This window comes from Heptranchias perlo, chromosome 10 (assembly GCF_035084215.1).
Source record: "Heptranchias perlo isolate sHepPer1 chromosome 10, sHepPer1.hap1, whole genome shotgun sequence".
Taxonomy (NCBI): Eukaryota; Metazoa; Chordata; class Chondrichthyes; order Hexanchiformes; family Hexanchidae; genus Heptranchias; species Heptranchias perlo.
Window position 1 is genome coordinate 12,774,393 of NC_090334.1, and position 16,640 is coordinate 12,791,032.

Sequence of the window (16,640 nt, forward strand, 5' to 3'; positions counted from 1 at the left end):
TGATGACAGTTTTATTTTACTCTGTTTCTTCTCAGGGACATTGCAGCAAGAAACTGTTTATTGACCTGCACTGGACCCAGACGGGCAGCCAAAATTGGAGACTTTGGGATGGCTCGAGATATTTATAGGTACATCATAAATCGTTGACTGTCTCTTGTAATGGAGCTGAGCTGAAGTTAACCATGCAATATTCAAATTCCTCATTAGACCAGTTCAATCCTTTAAATACTGTTTGCTAAACTCAAACCTATACTTTGAAGTCACATTGTGGCAATTGCTATCCCATTGTGGAGCACCAGATCCTTGTACAGTTTGCCTTTGCGTCAACACAAGCAATAAGCAATCGCTTCACATGGGCACGTGACACGGAGTTATCTCCCAAAGCTCAGCTGAGTTCCTAGATATGGTTCTCGTTGCCTGATCCAAATCCTAATGTGTTTCTTTATCCAGGGCAAGCTACTACAGGAAAGGTGGGCGTGCTATGCTGCCAGTCAAGTGGATGCCCCCAGAAGCTTTCCTTGAAGGAATCTTCACATCAAAAACAGACACATGGTAATACGACAGACTCTTGTAATACAACAGGCTCATGGTAGCCTGGACCCTCAAAGTCAGCATCTCAGTCCTCTGCAGCAGAGCTAGTGTGTAATCTCACCCTCCAGCGGGCTGGCATCCTTCAAGAGGTGCAGGTTGCCTTTAAGTGGCGCAGAGATGCCCGATTTCTCGACCCACCAAAACAGGCGAGCAGCCAATACGCAGCGTGGGTAGCGCTGGCTGCACGCCTCGCGTTATAATGAGGTGCCAACGCTAATTTAACATGGTCCCTGCTACCACGTTAACGGGCACGTGCCCTGCGCGTCCTGCTCCCTGAGCGCCTGTTTTTGGAAGCGATCTAATTTCCAGGCTATGGTAATGAGACAGTCCTATGGTAATAAGACAGGCACCCAGTAATGAGACAGCCACAACAATCTACTTTTATTCAGCACCTTTAACCTAACGAAATGCTCCAATTACTTAACAAAGGAGAATATTTGGTGCCCGAAAGAATTGAAGGAAGCTTTAGGGTTGGTGACTGAAAGCAAGATCCGAGGGGTAGGTTTTGAGGAGGCTTTTGAAGGAGGAGAGAGACATTGCAAGACAGAGCAAGGCATTTGAGGTGAAAATGGGGGAGTGGAGGAAAGGGCCGGAAGAGTGGGTTTGTCACAGAGTAAAGAAGCCTTGGGTTGTCCTTATCTTCTGGGATAATCTTGGAAAAGTGGGAGGATTTGGATGAAATAAGGGAGCTGTGACATTGCTTTAGATGATGAAGCCAGACCTTGCGGTGAACAATTGAACTGAATCTGAGGTCAGGTATTGATTATCTCGCTATCCATGGTTATGGTGGGTAGTACATGGTAATAAGACAGGCAGAAGGTTACAAGACTGGAGCATAGTAATGAAACTGATACATGACAATGAGACTTCCTGAAGTGTGTGACCCTCTAAACCATTCTAGGTTGTACACTGGGAGCAGGGGAGTACAATCGCATGATGCTTGGTCGGGCCAAGTTCAGCCGACAGTGCAGTTTCAGGACAATGTGGCACATGTAGCCCTCAGTAGGCATGCTGCTTGGTGTGTTACTGGGCCGCCATCAATATCCCACTGGCTCTGCAATGTTATTGGAACCAAGATTTAGATGACAAGCAGATAAATATTAGGTGATGGTCCTCAGTAATGAGTTGTTGAGCTATCCATGCCTGAACTGACAATTCCTTATGCAGATAAGCTAAGATAAATTAAGATAAATATTAGATAGTGGTCCTCAATTACAAACCAAATAGTAACCTCTGACCAGACAGACAACTTATGATAGACGTGTTACTATTCTCAATAAATTTTTATACTTAAATTAGGACATCTGTGTAATAGGAGGGAGGTTTCATGCAAGTCCTGTGCTTACATCTATTTAGCATCTATGCTAATGTGTGGTAAATAGCTAAAGCTTGGGAGACTTGAGTGTCATAAAATTCACCCTCACTGGGTAAATACTAAGCACGTTGATTCAAGTAGTGTTGGTACACTGGCAGGTCAGACACTGGCCTTTCACCCATGTTCAAATCCAGGCCAGAGGTGATGGGGTGAACGTCTCTCCTGCCTCTGGATGTAAGGGTTTGATGTGAAATGAATTTGGTCAGTCTCAACCCAGTTGTTAATGCACATAAGTAGACAGCACAAAAGTGTCCTTAGTTTAGCAATAAATCGCATGAAATTAGCAATCTCACTCAGTGGAGCTGATAAAGTGTCACATGGATACAACAGATGTGATACTGAGGTTGCAACAGATTGTCGGAGCAGAGTAGATACCCTGGGGGTAATTTTAACCTAACTCACTGGGCAAGAAACCCATGGGATCGCCCCTGGGCCGCCCCCAGCCCCGGCCTCCCCCCTCTCCCCCCGATCCCGCTCGAACTCCCAACCCCCGATCTCCTGCAAAGCCCTCCTTCTACTGACTTCAACAAAGAGTAAAATCGGGCAGGGGGTAAAACCAGCGTCGCACCCGATCCCATCAGTTTCCCGATGGGCGGGTTAGGTTAAAATTGCCCCCTCTGTACCTAACCGTGCAATACCTGACCTGGAAGTGGTTCATGCTGTCTTTGAGTGCCAGAAATGGAAAATGTTCCAACCCCAGGACAAACATCCCTCAAACATGCCTCTGTATATAATGGCTTCTTATTGGCGGAGTTGCACATTGTCTGGATCTGGGACTCTTTGTTGAGCTAACCGTACATTCTGAGGTCTATTTCCTTTTCCTTTCTCAATGCCTTCAGCCAGAAGAGAAGCATAGTCCCCGGGCACAAAGATTAATGCTTTTTTTTGCTGCCGCTCCCTGCCAATTTTCTCCCCTGTTCTCCGGAAGGCACTGACTGTTGCTAGGGCTCTGCTGCATGGAGGCTGTCTGCCCTCTGATGCTTTTCCCCAAATGTTCATTCATTCCTTGTATGTGAATACAGGCTGTGAATGTCGGTAGGCCATTCGACCATTGGGGTCATCAAAGCCAGGCCTAATCCAATTCCTTCCGAATGCCATAAACACTTATTTTCTAACAGGAGGAACTGAATAGCAACCAGGAGTGGCAACGCTGGCTGATGTTCCCTTCCCTAACCCAGGGGTGCAGAGGCCAATCGCAGTGCTTCTAATGCTGGCCGTGAGCATCCTATGTGGAAGGAGTTTGGTCAGTGTCAGTCCAGGTCCCAGTCAGTTTGGGACCACAGCCACAAAACTGCCATTTAGCCTCAACTCGTACTAAATTATCAATCTCACGCAGAGAGCCAATAGGGTGGCTGGTAATCCGAGCTGAGGTCAGTTAACTCGTCAAAAACCCGCCATCAAACCTGAAACCTTTGGCCTGTAAGGCTACAGGTCGCCTATGCAATAAGGTTGCAGATCTAATTGGCTGGCAGGGGCTGGCCATGTAACATGGCAAGACTGAAGCAGTTAGACAGGCATGTCACCTCAGTCTGTACATCCTAGTCCAATCCCAGGCTAAGGGAGTTCCAATACAGTATTGATAGGAACGTTTTAGTGACCCAATGGCCCAGAGACTTAAACCAACTTTAGCTGTAGCTGGTCAAGTATCTAATAGTCTTGATTAATATTAACACAACCCACATTGAGTTGTTGCCTGTTTATTGCTATGTGTCAGCTCAGGGGTAGGTACTCTCGCCTCTTAGTCAGAAGGTTGTGGGTTCAAGATCCACTCCAGGAACTTGAGCACCTAATCTAGGCTGACTGAGGGAATGCTGCACTGTTGGAGGTGCCGTCTTCCATATAAGATGTTAAACTGAGTCTGCCCTCTCAGGTGGATGTAAAAGATCCCACGGCACAATTTTGAAGAAGAACAGGGGAGTTCTCCCAGTTTGCTAGCCAATATTTAGCCCTCAACCAATATCTAAATCACCTGGTCATTTATCACATTGCTATTTGTGGGACCGTGCTGAGCGCAATTTGGCTGCCGCATTACCCATGTTACAACAATGACTACATTTCAAATGTACATTCATTGGTTGTAAAGCATTTTGGGACGTTCTGAGGTTGTGAAAGGCGCGATATCAATGCAAGTTCTTTCCTTCTTTTAAATGTTACTGCAGGTCATTTGGTGTGCTGCTGTGGGAGATTTTGTCACTCGGATACATGCCTTACCCTTGCAAGAGCAATCAGGAAGTCTTGGAGTTTGTAACAAGTGGTGGAAGAATGGACCCACCCAAGAACTGCCCAGGGCCCGTGTAAGTATTCCTGAGAGAAGGACGGAGATGTCGAGTTGGTGTGATTTCAAAGTGAAAAATACAATAACACCACTAAATACACAATCAGTAACATCATTAAATCCAGGATCAGTTACACCAATAAACATAGCATCGAAAATATTGTTCAATACAGATCAAAAAACCTGTTAAATACACGATTAATAAAATTGCTAAAGACAGGATCAATAATATTGCTAAATACAAAACAATAACAACATAAAATAATGATCAATAACACCACTAAATATAGATCAATAACACCATTGAATATAGATCAATAACACCATCCTCAATGATGGCGGAGTCCAGCACGTCAGTGCAAAAGACAAGGCCGAAGTGTTTGCAACCATCTTCAGCCAGAAGTGCCGAGTGGATGATCCATCTCAGCCTCCTCCCGATATCCCCACCATCACAGAAGCCAGTCTTCAGCCAATTCGATTCACTCCACGTGATATCAAGAAATGGCTGAGTGCACTGGATACAACAAGGGCTATGGGCCCCGACAACATCCCGGCTGTAGTGCTGAAGACTTGTGCTCCAGAACTAGCTGCGCCTCTAGCCAAGCTGTTCCAGTACAGCTACAATACTGGCATCTACCCGACAATGTGGAAAATTGCCCAGGTATGTCCTGTCCACAGAAAGCAGGACAAATCCAATCCGGCCAATTACCGCCCCATCAGTCTACTCTCAATCATCAGCAAAGTGATGGAAGGTGTCGTCGACAGTGCTATCAAGCGGCACTTACTCACCAATAACCTGCTCACCGATGCTCAGTTTGGGTTCCACCAGGACCACTCGGCTCCAGACCTCATTACAGCCTTGGTCCAAACATGGACAAAAGAGCTGAATTCCAGAGGTGAGGTGAGAGTGACTGCCCTTGACATCAAGGCAGCATTTGACCAAGTGTGGCACCAAGGAGCCCGAGTAAAATTGAAGTCAGTGGGAATCAGGGGGAGAACTCTCCAATGGCTGGAATCATATCTAGCACAAAGGAAGATTTTGTGGTTGTTGGAGGCCAATCATCTCAGCCCCAGGACATTACTGCAGGAGTTCCTCAGGGCAGTGTCCTAGGCCCAACCATCTTCAGCTGCTTCATCAATAACCTTTCCTCCATCATAAGGTCAGAAATGGGGATGTTTGCTAATGATTGCACAGTGTTCAGTTCCATTCACAACCCCTCAGATAATGAAGCAGTCCGTGCCCACATGCAGCAAGACCTGGACAACATCCAGGCTTGGGCTGATAAGTGGCAAGTAACATTCATGCCAGACAAGTGCCAGGCAATGACCATCTCCAACAAGAGAGAATCTAACCACCTCCCCTTGACCTTCAACGTCATTACCATCGCCGAATCCCCCACCATCAACATCCTGGGGGTCACCATTGACCAGAAACTTAACTGGACCACCCATTATCCTGGTCTCCGCAAAACCTGCGAGATTCCAGCAACCCCACCCAATAATCCCAGACCCGTCTCTCCCATGTTCCACAAGACCCTCCCCAGGCCTGTTGGACTGTAGGACTACCTCACCAGAAGCTGCCCTCATCCCCGCCAGCCACTCCCAGGTCTCAGGATCTCCTCTCACTGCTCACAAATTCTTATTTCCAGTGGTCCCTAATCCCAGGTCCTGTCCCAGTGTTCTCAGAACCCCTTCCCACCTCGCTTTCTAGTGTTCGCAGACCCTGTGATGCCACCTCCAATTACCGCTAGATCCTGAGATCCCTACTGAGACTGCGCGAGCCCATCCCCTGTGTTCCTAGATCCCAGCACTGCTCCCAATGCTGGTAATGTTAGTTGGCATAGCACCGCTGACACACTACGAGCAAAGCCACAGCAGATCTGTTCACACCTTAAAATATGGGGGGAAATTTTAAGTCTACCCACCTGACCTCACCAGCGGCAACAGTAGAGGTGCTACAATTAGCCTCAATGACAAGGCAGGATTCCCCTTTCTGATTACCGTCCAGCAGCTTCTGCGAGATAGTGTCTGAGTGGATATCGGGGGGAGAGGGGCTGAGTTGTGATGTTCTGCTTTGGTGGAGGAGCCTGCACGCACTCGCTGTTGAGGTTCATGGATGGAAAATGGTGATTTAGGGTGAAGTACCAAGGGCGGCAACAAACATAGAAGCATGCCACAGCAAGAGACGGGAGAGGAAGACAGAAAAGTGGGATCAAAGACCTACTTCACAGTGTCAGTCTTGGCTCAATGGCAACACTCTCTCCTCTGATTCAGAAGGTAATGAACTCCAGATACCTGAGCATGAAGCCTAAGCTGGCACTCCCAGTACAGTGCTGAGAGAGTGCTGCACTGTTGGAGGTATCGTCTTTTGAATGAGACGTTGAACCGAGGCCCTGCCTACCTTCTCAGGTGGAAATAAAAGATCTCAGGGCATTATCTCAAAGAACAGCAGGGGAGTCCTACCCGGTGTCCTGGCCAATATTTATCCCTCAACCAACATCACTAAAAGCAGATTATATGATCATTATCACATTGCTATTTGTGGGAGCTTGCTGTGCGCAAATTGGCTGCCACGTTTTCTACATTACAATAGTGACTCCGCTTCAAAAGTACTTCATTGGCTGTAAAGTGCCTTGGGATGTCCTGAGGTTGTAAAAGGCACTATAGAAATGTAAGTTCTTTCACATTACTTTTGTTAAAAAGCAAGTAAATGGACATTGGCTGAATTTATCTGATTCTTTTCCTTTAGATATCGTATCATGACCCAGTGCTGGCAGCACAGACCTGAACACCGGCCAGATTTCTCCATCATTTTGGAAAGAATTAACTACTGTACTCAGGTATGGAGCTATACGTGTGGTCAATAGAAAGATAGGGGGGAAAATACAACTTTACCCCTATCGGTTGCCAGTTACACACCCCGCACGATTTTCCTTTCCATTAAAGTCAATGTTGAGTTTTACCCTCACAGGAAGAATCCACAGATTTCCCCCCCACCCACCTCTCTTTCACAAGCTGTTATCTAATTTCCCTTTTACAAGAATATATAACAGGCTCTGCTTCAACATCATGTTCCAGATTCCACCCATCAAACCAACAGTGGCCGCTAGAGACTGCTCTTCCAAGATAGTCTCTGCTAACAAAGATTAAAGGGCACTGGAGATCGAGCAGGCGGTGACAATTGAGCTTGGTTTGGCCCGAGCTTTGCTTCGAGAAAGGAATTGAATTTAAATTTAATAGTAACGTAACGTTAGACTGTTACCCTGTGACCTGGGAGACAAGATCATATTTTTTGGGGGGGGCAACTAATTTAATTGGTTCAAAGAGAAAAGAAACTCAGCAGCCTACGAAGAGCAGAAGGAGTGAAGAAGAGAGGGCCCGAGCTTGAAACAAGAGGGGTTCTTAGTAGGGAAAGGGCCACAGGCCAGCCAGAGATTGGCTCGAGTGGCCAGCGAGGTGACAGCACACTCCCTGACATCTTAATGAAGGATTCCTCGTCAGCTAATACACAGCGAGGAGTTTGTACAATCTTCAGGTTGGGGAGTCGGAAGCCAGTCAGTCGATATTTCAGGACTGAGAAAGGGTCTTAGGCAAAGCTGGGTTAAAAATTCTTGGGGGCCTGGGCATCCCAACGCAGCAGGAGAGTGGGAGTAGACTAGGTGAACCATGCGGAGAAAAACAGTGCTGCTGTCTTGATGGCCCGATTGGCCAATCTCTGACCTATAATATTCTATTCTTCTAAGACATGGAGGTTAGGTGACGCCAAGCTTGGACTTTAAGAACCTATAGATTATAGACTGGGCCATTGGGGGACCCCCTACAGAGTCCTTATTGGTGTACTGGTATAGTAACTGTTACTGGGGCCTCTGTTAATCTGTGATCTGTATGAGGAGAATCAATTTAGTGTGTTGGAGGTGAGATATCACATTGGCTATCAACGTGTGACACTTGGATTCATGCACTTAACAATATTAACGCTCACCACGTTAACCCCCGTGCTCCGTAGACATAGGCTAGAAAATATTGGCTTTAAGACAATCTAATCACATGTTGTTGGTTCGAACCTGTGAATTCAAGTGCATTGTGGGAACTGTATCCAAGCAAGTATTACACAACAACAACTTGCATTTATACAGCGCCTTTAACATAGTAATGCGTCCCAAAGAACTTCACAGGAGCGTAATCAGACAAATATTTGATACCAAGCCAAAGAAGAGGGCATTAGGACAACTGGCTAAAAGCTTGGTCAATGAGCATCTTAAACAAGGAGAGGCGGAGAGGTTAACGGAGGGATTTCCAGAGATTAGGGCCTCGACAACTGAAGGCGCAGCTGCCAATGGTGGGGTGAAGGAAGTGGGGGATGCACAAGAGGCCAGAGTTGCAGCAACACGGAGTTCTCAGAGGATTGTAAGGGCTGGAGGAGATTACAGAGGTAGGGAGGAGCGAGGCCATGCAAGGATTTGAACACTAGGATGAGAACTTTAAAATTGAGGCGTTGCCGGACTGGGAGTCAATGTAGGTCAGCGAGCACAGGGGTGATGGGTGAACGGGACTTGGTGTGAGTTAGGATACGGGCAGTAGAGTTTTAGATGAGCTCAAGTTTATGGAAGGTGGGGATAAAAAAGACTTGCATTTATATAGCACCATTCACAAGCTCAGGACGGCCCAAAGCGCTTTGAAGTACTATTGAAGTGTAGTCACTGTTGTAATGTAGGAAACGCGGCAGCCGATTTGTGCACAGCAAGATCCCACAAACAGCAATGTGTTAATGACCAGATAATCTATTTTTTTAGTGATGTTGCTTGAGAGATAAATATTGGTCAGAACTCCCGTGCCCTTCTTCGAAATAGTGCCGTGGGATCTTTTACATCCACCTGAGAGGGAAGTCGGGGCCTCAGTTTAACGTCTCTTCCAAACGCTGGAAGATGGGAAGCCAGCCATGAGAGCATTGGAATGGTCATAGCTTTCAGGAGAGGAGAGGGAGAGAAAGGTTCAAAACTGGAAAGATGCATTAAGTTCTAATGCCTCGCTTGTTTGTTTGTTTCAGGATCCAGACATTGTCAACACTCTCCTCCCTGTTGAGTATGGACCCACCTCAGAGGATGAAAGAAGTACGGTGATGCGCCCTGACAGCTCCAGCGGCATGGCCCCACTAAGGGTCAGCCCAAGTCTTGCACCTCAAGCAGCCAATCAGATGGCTGAATTTCTGCACTCTGGACAGAAGCTGCAATGGCCGCAGGAGTTGTCTAAAAGAGACAGCTTTGGCACCAAGGTGGAGAACGCCCATCAAGCAGGCTCAGTTGGCGGCCACTGGCTTTACCAAGATGATGGGGCCAATCCCTGCCCTGAAGCAAAATCTCAGCCAGGGCAGAGGCTGAAAAACCAGACCAAAACCTTGTGGAATCCCACTTACGGCTCCTGGGTCTCTGAGAACTTCAACAGAGCTGGAACGTTGGCAGAGGTGGATGGGAAGCCCCCAGCCACCCCTGAGCGTGAGGATTCGGGCTTGGATTGCAACGGCAGCTCCCCTCCGAGCTCGCGGGAATCCCCTTCTCCGGGCAGCCACTGCCCACCGCTGGAAATCGACGGGACGGCGCTGGTCAAACCGCAGGGCTTCCCTTGCGGAAACATAAACTATGCCTACGATGGTCTGGGCTACGACGCTGAGGGCCCGCAGGTATCGACGGACACAAGCGATGAGGATGGTTCCAGGCAGAAGACGCTACCTCTCAACAAGGAAATGCACTGCCTTTGCAACCCAGAGAAGTCAGCAAGAGACCGTGACTCAGGCCTGTCACTGTCCGAAGACCTCAGCATCACCCCTGTGTAAAAACTACTGATGATCTGAGACTTATGCCAACTTGCATGGATTGGTCAAGTTCAGTTAGAATTTAAAATAAGTAAAAAGACACATTTCCATTTGTCACTGTACCCGGATTGTACTGTAACCTTCCTGATGGGGCTGGTGGAAGGACAGGAACAGCCTCATAAGATTGAAAGTCCATTAGGCCCTTGGCAGAATTCCATCAAACTCCTACTAGAGTTGATTTTCTTTCACCCAGTCCATTTTTCTTCGATATTATTGGCTGATAAGGACTGTATGTCGTTCAGAAGATCCTACCTGTAACCTGGACTTTGAAGCTATGTCTTGCTGGCAGTTTCCGAGATTGGTGCTGCAAATCCCCCTCCTCATAGATGGTACACTCGACTAATCGCTATGTCCTTTATGGAACAGCCCAGCGAAGAACTGACTAATGTCACCCAATGGAGGGGAGCAGCTCAAATGCCAGTCAGGGCTAAGATTCGAACCTGTGATCTCAGCAATTAGGAGTCATTTAACACTACTCCTAGAGCCAGCAAGGGCTCGGGCTTGAACTCATGAACCCGTTTTTTGGGGAGAATCCAATAATCTATTTGTACAGATTACAAGACTGGGATTACAGCTCATATTGAGAGTCCAACACTCGAACTACTGCAGCACCTAGTCCAACTCATTTTCCAATTATTATGAACCGTTTTAAGGAGCTGTCTATCTGAAATCATTGTGAGGTGCAGCTTGGTCTCTGCTTATTGCAATTAGATGGACTTTGAGGATTGTTGGGAGACTGTGCTAAACACCATGCATTCCTGCAACCAGGGAAGCCATATCGGAAAAAAACACCTAATAACAGAGGGTTCGATGAAGTTAGAATAGATGTTTTGAGATAATCTAGTGTCAGGAAAGGAAAAGTACAATGTACTTTCGCTAAAACAAACGTTGTAACTCGATTTTTGCTGTGGTCCTCTTCAAAGACCGACTGACTAGTTTTTGAAGACATTTCTGTTTTTTGTTCTAAGACAATGTACCCTCCATGTCTTGAAAGACGCTATGGGAACAGATATGTGGGTCTCACTTGGTAGTTTTGAACCATAGTAGGGGGCTATGTAAATGAGCATTTGTTTGATTTTCCTTTAGCACAGTTTGACCCAAGTCCCAATGTCGAACTATCCTGTGAGCCCACAAGTCAAGCCTGGTGACTTGGGATGGCACGGTGGCAGAGCTCAGCAGAGGGACAATGTCCAGCACCGTGACGGTGGTGGGACACAGTTTTAATTTGCACCATGTTACTCAGCTCTTGTTGCTTCAGGGAGGTGTCAGTCTGGGATGGATGGGAGGGAGGAATTGGTCGAAGCCTTGGAGCTGGTCATCGACCTGGTAACCAAAGTAATCCAGGAGATCCCCTTACAGAAAGAAGAACAAGTACTAACCTCATCCAATCCAGTACCCCGGATATGATTAAATTAGAGCCTGTGGTATAGATCGTAACAAGATGAGCTCGGGTTTGGATTTCTTGTAGAACAAAGGATTGATCCCCTTTGTTAAGAATCTTCATCCAAAGTGTTTGAACTGGATCTGCTGGCGTTTCTGCGCTGGTATCTCATTAGCACATCATTATGAAGCTGATTCAGGGTTAACAGATCTGTCTCTCGAACAGGGGCACCCATCCCATCATTTAACAACAGTCACCACCAACAGCTTGAATATTGACATCTGCAAAAGCCCCTAACCTCCCAACCTCTCCCTCCCCCCTCCTCCCTCCCGCCCTCTCCCTCCCATTCCCCTCCCCTCCTGCTCTCCCCCTTCTCCCCATCCACGCTACACCCCTCTCCTCCTATCCCCTTCCCCTACCCTCAAGTTCCCACCCTCCCCTATCTTTCCTTTCAGCCCCTCACTCTCCCACCCTCGCCTCTCAGCCCACCCTCACCCTTCCCCCTTCTCCCCTACACCGCTCCCCTCCTACCCCCTCACCCTGACCCTCCCCTGCACCCTCCCCTTCCCCCCACCCTCATCCTCCCCCACCCCTCACCCCTGCTCCCATCCCTCTCCCTCCCCCCCACCGATTACTGCCAAAGTTACGGCATACGATCACGAGAACCCCCTACAATATTTCTATTGTTGCAAAATGTTGTGTGTACAGATTGAACTAATTTCATGTCGGTCATTCTCACCCATCGAAGGTTAAAAGAGGTTCTGGGTCCACCATAAAGTGCTCGGTAAACTTGTCCTTCCCAAGCGCACAACAGTTGAAAAGTTTAATTGGGTCACTTATGTGAGGAAGATGGCGGAATGATCTAACAGCTCCTTGTCCTTCCCAAACAAGTTAAGGTTTCTCCAGATATTTCTTTGTGAAGACAGACTCACTTTCACACTGGTAGTGCATCATCAAAGATGTTTCTAGATGTCCCGCCCTGAAGGTAGTAGCACTGTGGACACGCCTACCAATCCTTCGGGATCAGGTAGGTTCGGGAACATGTTCAATTCAAGGTTGCCAACTCTGGTTGGAGGTATTCCTGGAGGTTTCGTCATGTGACATCCCGCCCTGCCCAGTCAAACAGCCTTTTTTCCCCATCTCCAATATTTTATAGCTAATAAACAATAGTGTTCAAAGAAAATGGGGAAAAAAACACACCAAGTTTTCTTTAATACCCCTATAATTTTTCTCCCTTGGTCGCTCGTAGCAGTGAATCCTGGAGACTCCAGGACAATCCTGGAGGGTTGGCAACCCTAATTCAATGCCATGTTTTATGTTAATTTCCGTGCAACAATTTTGCACTTTCGGTCCTAATATGACTTTTGGATCAGACATCGAGGGGGGATTGACTGCTGATAATGAATGGAGATGGGCCGATCGTATACACCCTACATGCTAATTGTAGAAACTTTTCAGCTGTATTGGGTAATTAAAACACTGTGTGAAATAATTTTAAAATAGTAGTAGTTAACACTGAGTTACATTTACATAAGAATCTTTTATCAGAACCTTGCCACTGGTAAAGTTTACTAAATGTCTAACATGTTTAATTAACTCAAATGCTGATAAACTTGTGGTTGGTTTAACTTGCCTCAGCCTGCTGTTCATGTTACAAAGACCATGATTGGTCTAACCAAGCTCAGCCTTCTGTTCATGTTATACAGAATGTGATTGGCTTAACCAAGTTCAGCCTATTGGTCATATTACACAGACTGTGATTGGTCAAACTAAGCTTGACATTCTGTTCATGTTATACAGACTGTGATTGGTAAAACTAAGTTTGACAGTCTGTTTATGTTACACAGACTGTGATTGGTCTAAGCAAGTTTGTTCTGTTCAGACTGATGATGATTATTCATTTTGCAAAAAAGAATCACAGTCACTTTACAATACTAACAAGATGCAGTTTCTTTCAAGTTGATTTTTGAACCTTTTACTTTTTGGTAATCTCTATGCAGAAGAATGCTTCAAAAACTGCACACTTTTCAGTCACGAATAGAAGTTTATTAAAGCTGATTAACATGAAACTGCGAGCTCTCTCTATAGCTTAATTGGTGAGTCTACTGCCCGGGGTGGAACTGAATCATACAGATTAGGGAGGCCCTGTTGAATCCCTAGTTGGTGGGGTTGCTACAGTTGGCTTCAGTGTCCCTGGGCTGGGGATAAGCAAACATCAGCCAGGGTTCCTGCTTCTGATCACTGCCCATGACTTGTGCTGGAGGGTGCAAGCAGATAGATGGGGGGGTGGGGGCAGAGAAGAAGACAAGATCGGGCTTGGCTTTCATGATAGAATAGCTTAGACGCAGCTCATACATAAAGAATGATCACTTGAGGAATGGGGCTTGGGGGCTAGATCACTGAAGGAAAATTTGCCCAATCTGTGGGTATGAAGACGCTTTGGAGATGTCGTGCCAAGCCTTACCAGGGGAAAACATCTGGACAGTGCAGTGCAGTGCATCAAAACACAATTCGAACTGAAACATTTCAGATGTTACCAGATAATAACTTTCATTTATCAATGTAAGAGCAGGCTGCCAGAGTGATGGATTCAGCCTTCTCACCCAGGATACCCTCATTAGGATTAGATACACAAAGACTTTAGGGGAGTTTTACAATTTTCAGAAAAAGTGTGTACAAATTTATCAATGTATCAACAAGATGTCAATTTAGCGCAACCTCCACCACCTAGAAGGACAAGGGCAGCAGGTGCATGGGAACACCATCACAACCAAGTTCCCCTCCAAGTTGCACAAGTCCTGACTTGGAAATATATCGTTGTTCCTTCATCAACACTGGGTCAAAATCCTGAAACTCCCTGCCTAACAACACTGTGGGAGAACCTTCACCACACGTAGTTCAACAGTTCAAGAAGAAGGCCCACCACCACCTTCTCAAGGACAACTAGGGATGGGCAATAAATGCCGGCCTAGCCAGTGCACGCCCACATCCCAGGAATAATTTTTTTTTAAAGAGGTTATTTTAGAGTGCTAGGTACATACACATTCTGTGCTACCAATGTGCCATGATGAGCAATGAGATGTAGGACCAGCCAGTTGGTTTTTAGATGGCATTGTTGGAGGGAGGAATGCTGGCCAGGACACTGGGAGAACTCCCTGCCCTTCTTGAGAGAGTGCCACAGGATCTTTAACGTCCACTCGAATGATTGGAAAATGAAGACAAGACCGTTACTTAACGCTTCATCCAAAGAACAGCACCTCCAACAATCCAGCGCCGTCTCAGTACCGCACTGGTCCAAAGAACGTGCTTAAACTCTTGGTATGGAGAGCTTGAATCCACAACTCTCTGTCCCAGAGGTAAGAGTGACGCCAAGTGAGCCAAACTGACAAGGCCCTCAGTCTACGCCTTGTTTGAACCTGAGTCCCAGAGTTGGGACATGGCTGTTTTGATATTTGTGTGACATCAGCGAATGATGCAAAATAATTACTTACGCAAATTTTTTTTTACAGTGAACATTTATTAATATGTATTTTTGGAAGATATCAGGGAAAGTTGCGGTTTATCGAATCAAAGCAGAGCAAGGGAGCTACAGCACATCATCCCAACTCGGAAATATATCGCCGTTCCTTCATCATCGCTGGGTCAAAATCCTGGAACTCCCTACCTAACAGCACTGTGGGAGAACCTTCACCACACGGACTGCAGCGGTTCAAGATGAAGGCTTACCACCACCTTCTCAAGGGCAACTAACGATGGGCAATAAATGCTGGCCTTTCCAGCAAAGCCAACATCCTGAGAATGAATATAAAGAAAATATTTGAACTCAATGCCATGGGCTAGGGTGAGAAGATGTCTGCCCGGGATCCTGCTGCTCACCACTGTCCACTGCTGTGAAGTGTGTGCGTGGATCTCGGGTAAGGTTAGTGTTCAGTTTGGCTGTGATGCCCTTGTAGTTGAATAGCCCAGCGACACCCACTGTCTAGGCTCACTCAACCTGACCAAAGCTGCAGTGGGTGACCAGGATCTGTGGCAACCGTTCAAGGACATGAGAGTTGGCACTTTCGGGGGGGAAAAAGGGGGAAGGCACGACGAGGAAATATGAAAGGCAAACAGGCTTGTGTAAGGTTCTTATTTGCAAATTCATGCTTGATGGATAGTAAACCTCTGTTCCCATGGTGACAGCTGTCCAATTTAACAGGGCACACACTTTTCTGTTGTCGAGCTACACATCGGGTTCTCTCCAGAATTCAAATGGAATTTCTTGTCTAGTAGTCTCAGGTGGACGTAAAAAATCCCATGGCAATATTTTGAAGAGCAGGAGAATTCTCCCCAGTGTCCTGGCCAATATTTATCCCTCAACCAACATCACTAAAAAAAGATTATCTGGTCTGGATTACATTGCTGTTGTGGGATCTTGCTGTGCGCACATTGGCTGCCGCATTTCCTGCATTGCAACAGTGACTACACTTCAAAAGTACTTAATTGGCTGTAAAGCGCTTTGGGACGTCCTGAGGCCGTGAAATGCGCCATAGAAATGCAAGTTCTTTCTTTATTTCTTTTAATAGGGGCCCTATGGCAATGACTCAATGTATCCTGCACTAAGTGAAGAGAATGGCATTGTGCTACATTAAGCCTCGCACTGCCTCAGTCGCTCATCGCAATAGAAAATCCTAATTGCGTACGGCTGGTTTGCAGCAAAGCCCGTTCCTCCTCAGCCATCACTGGGGGAAGCAACGGCACCCAACTTGGATCAATAAAGTTGACTAACGGTCCCACACTCGTGCTAGTTATGAGCAGATTCCCACAATGTATTTTGTAGGGGTCGTTTTCCCAATGCTGTTCTTTGAGGTAACAATGCGCTGAAAACCCTCGAGCTTTAATCCTGATGCTGCTTCTGAATTTAGAATTGTACCTATACCTGCTTCGCCAATAAATGAGCTACTTACCACTTGCCACAGTGTGTTGTAATCTGTATTGGAACTCATAAAGAGAGTGACATGACGGCTTGCATTTTCAGTTTGAGACTGGCTCCAAGGCCTCCATCCCTATGGATCCCCTGTTGCTCGCAGTAAGTTGGAAGCTGTGCTGTTTAATAAGGATTAGGAGGGTTATACCACACAGTGCACCAAGTATTGCATTCCACAAAGGA

The 16,640-nt window shown here is 46.6% G+C and overlaps 1 protein-coding gene across 1 annotated transcript in view; it reads left to right on the plus strand.

The window, feature by feature from the left end:
- ltk (leukocyte receptor tyrosine kinase) overlaps positions 1-10,071 on the plus strand; it is a 114,445-nt gene extending 104,374 nt beyond the window's left edge. The window contains exons 17-21 of the mRNA XM_067992159.1: positions 36-128; positions 451-552; positions 4,126-4,260; positions 6,991-7,081; positions 9,289-10,071. Coding sequence (XP_067848260.1) covers positions 36-128; positions 451-552; positions 4,126-4,260; positions 6,991-7,081; positions 9,289-10,071 — 1,204 coding nt within the window. The remainder of the gene's footprint in view (positions 1-35; positions 129-450; positions 553-4,125; positions 4,261-6,990; positions 7,082-9,288) is intronic.
- The last annotated feature ends 6,569 nt before the right edge of the window (positions 10,072-16,640 follow it).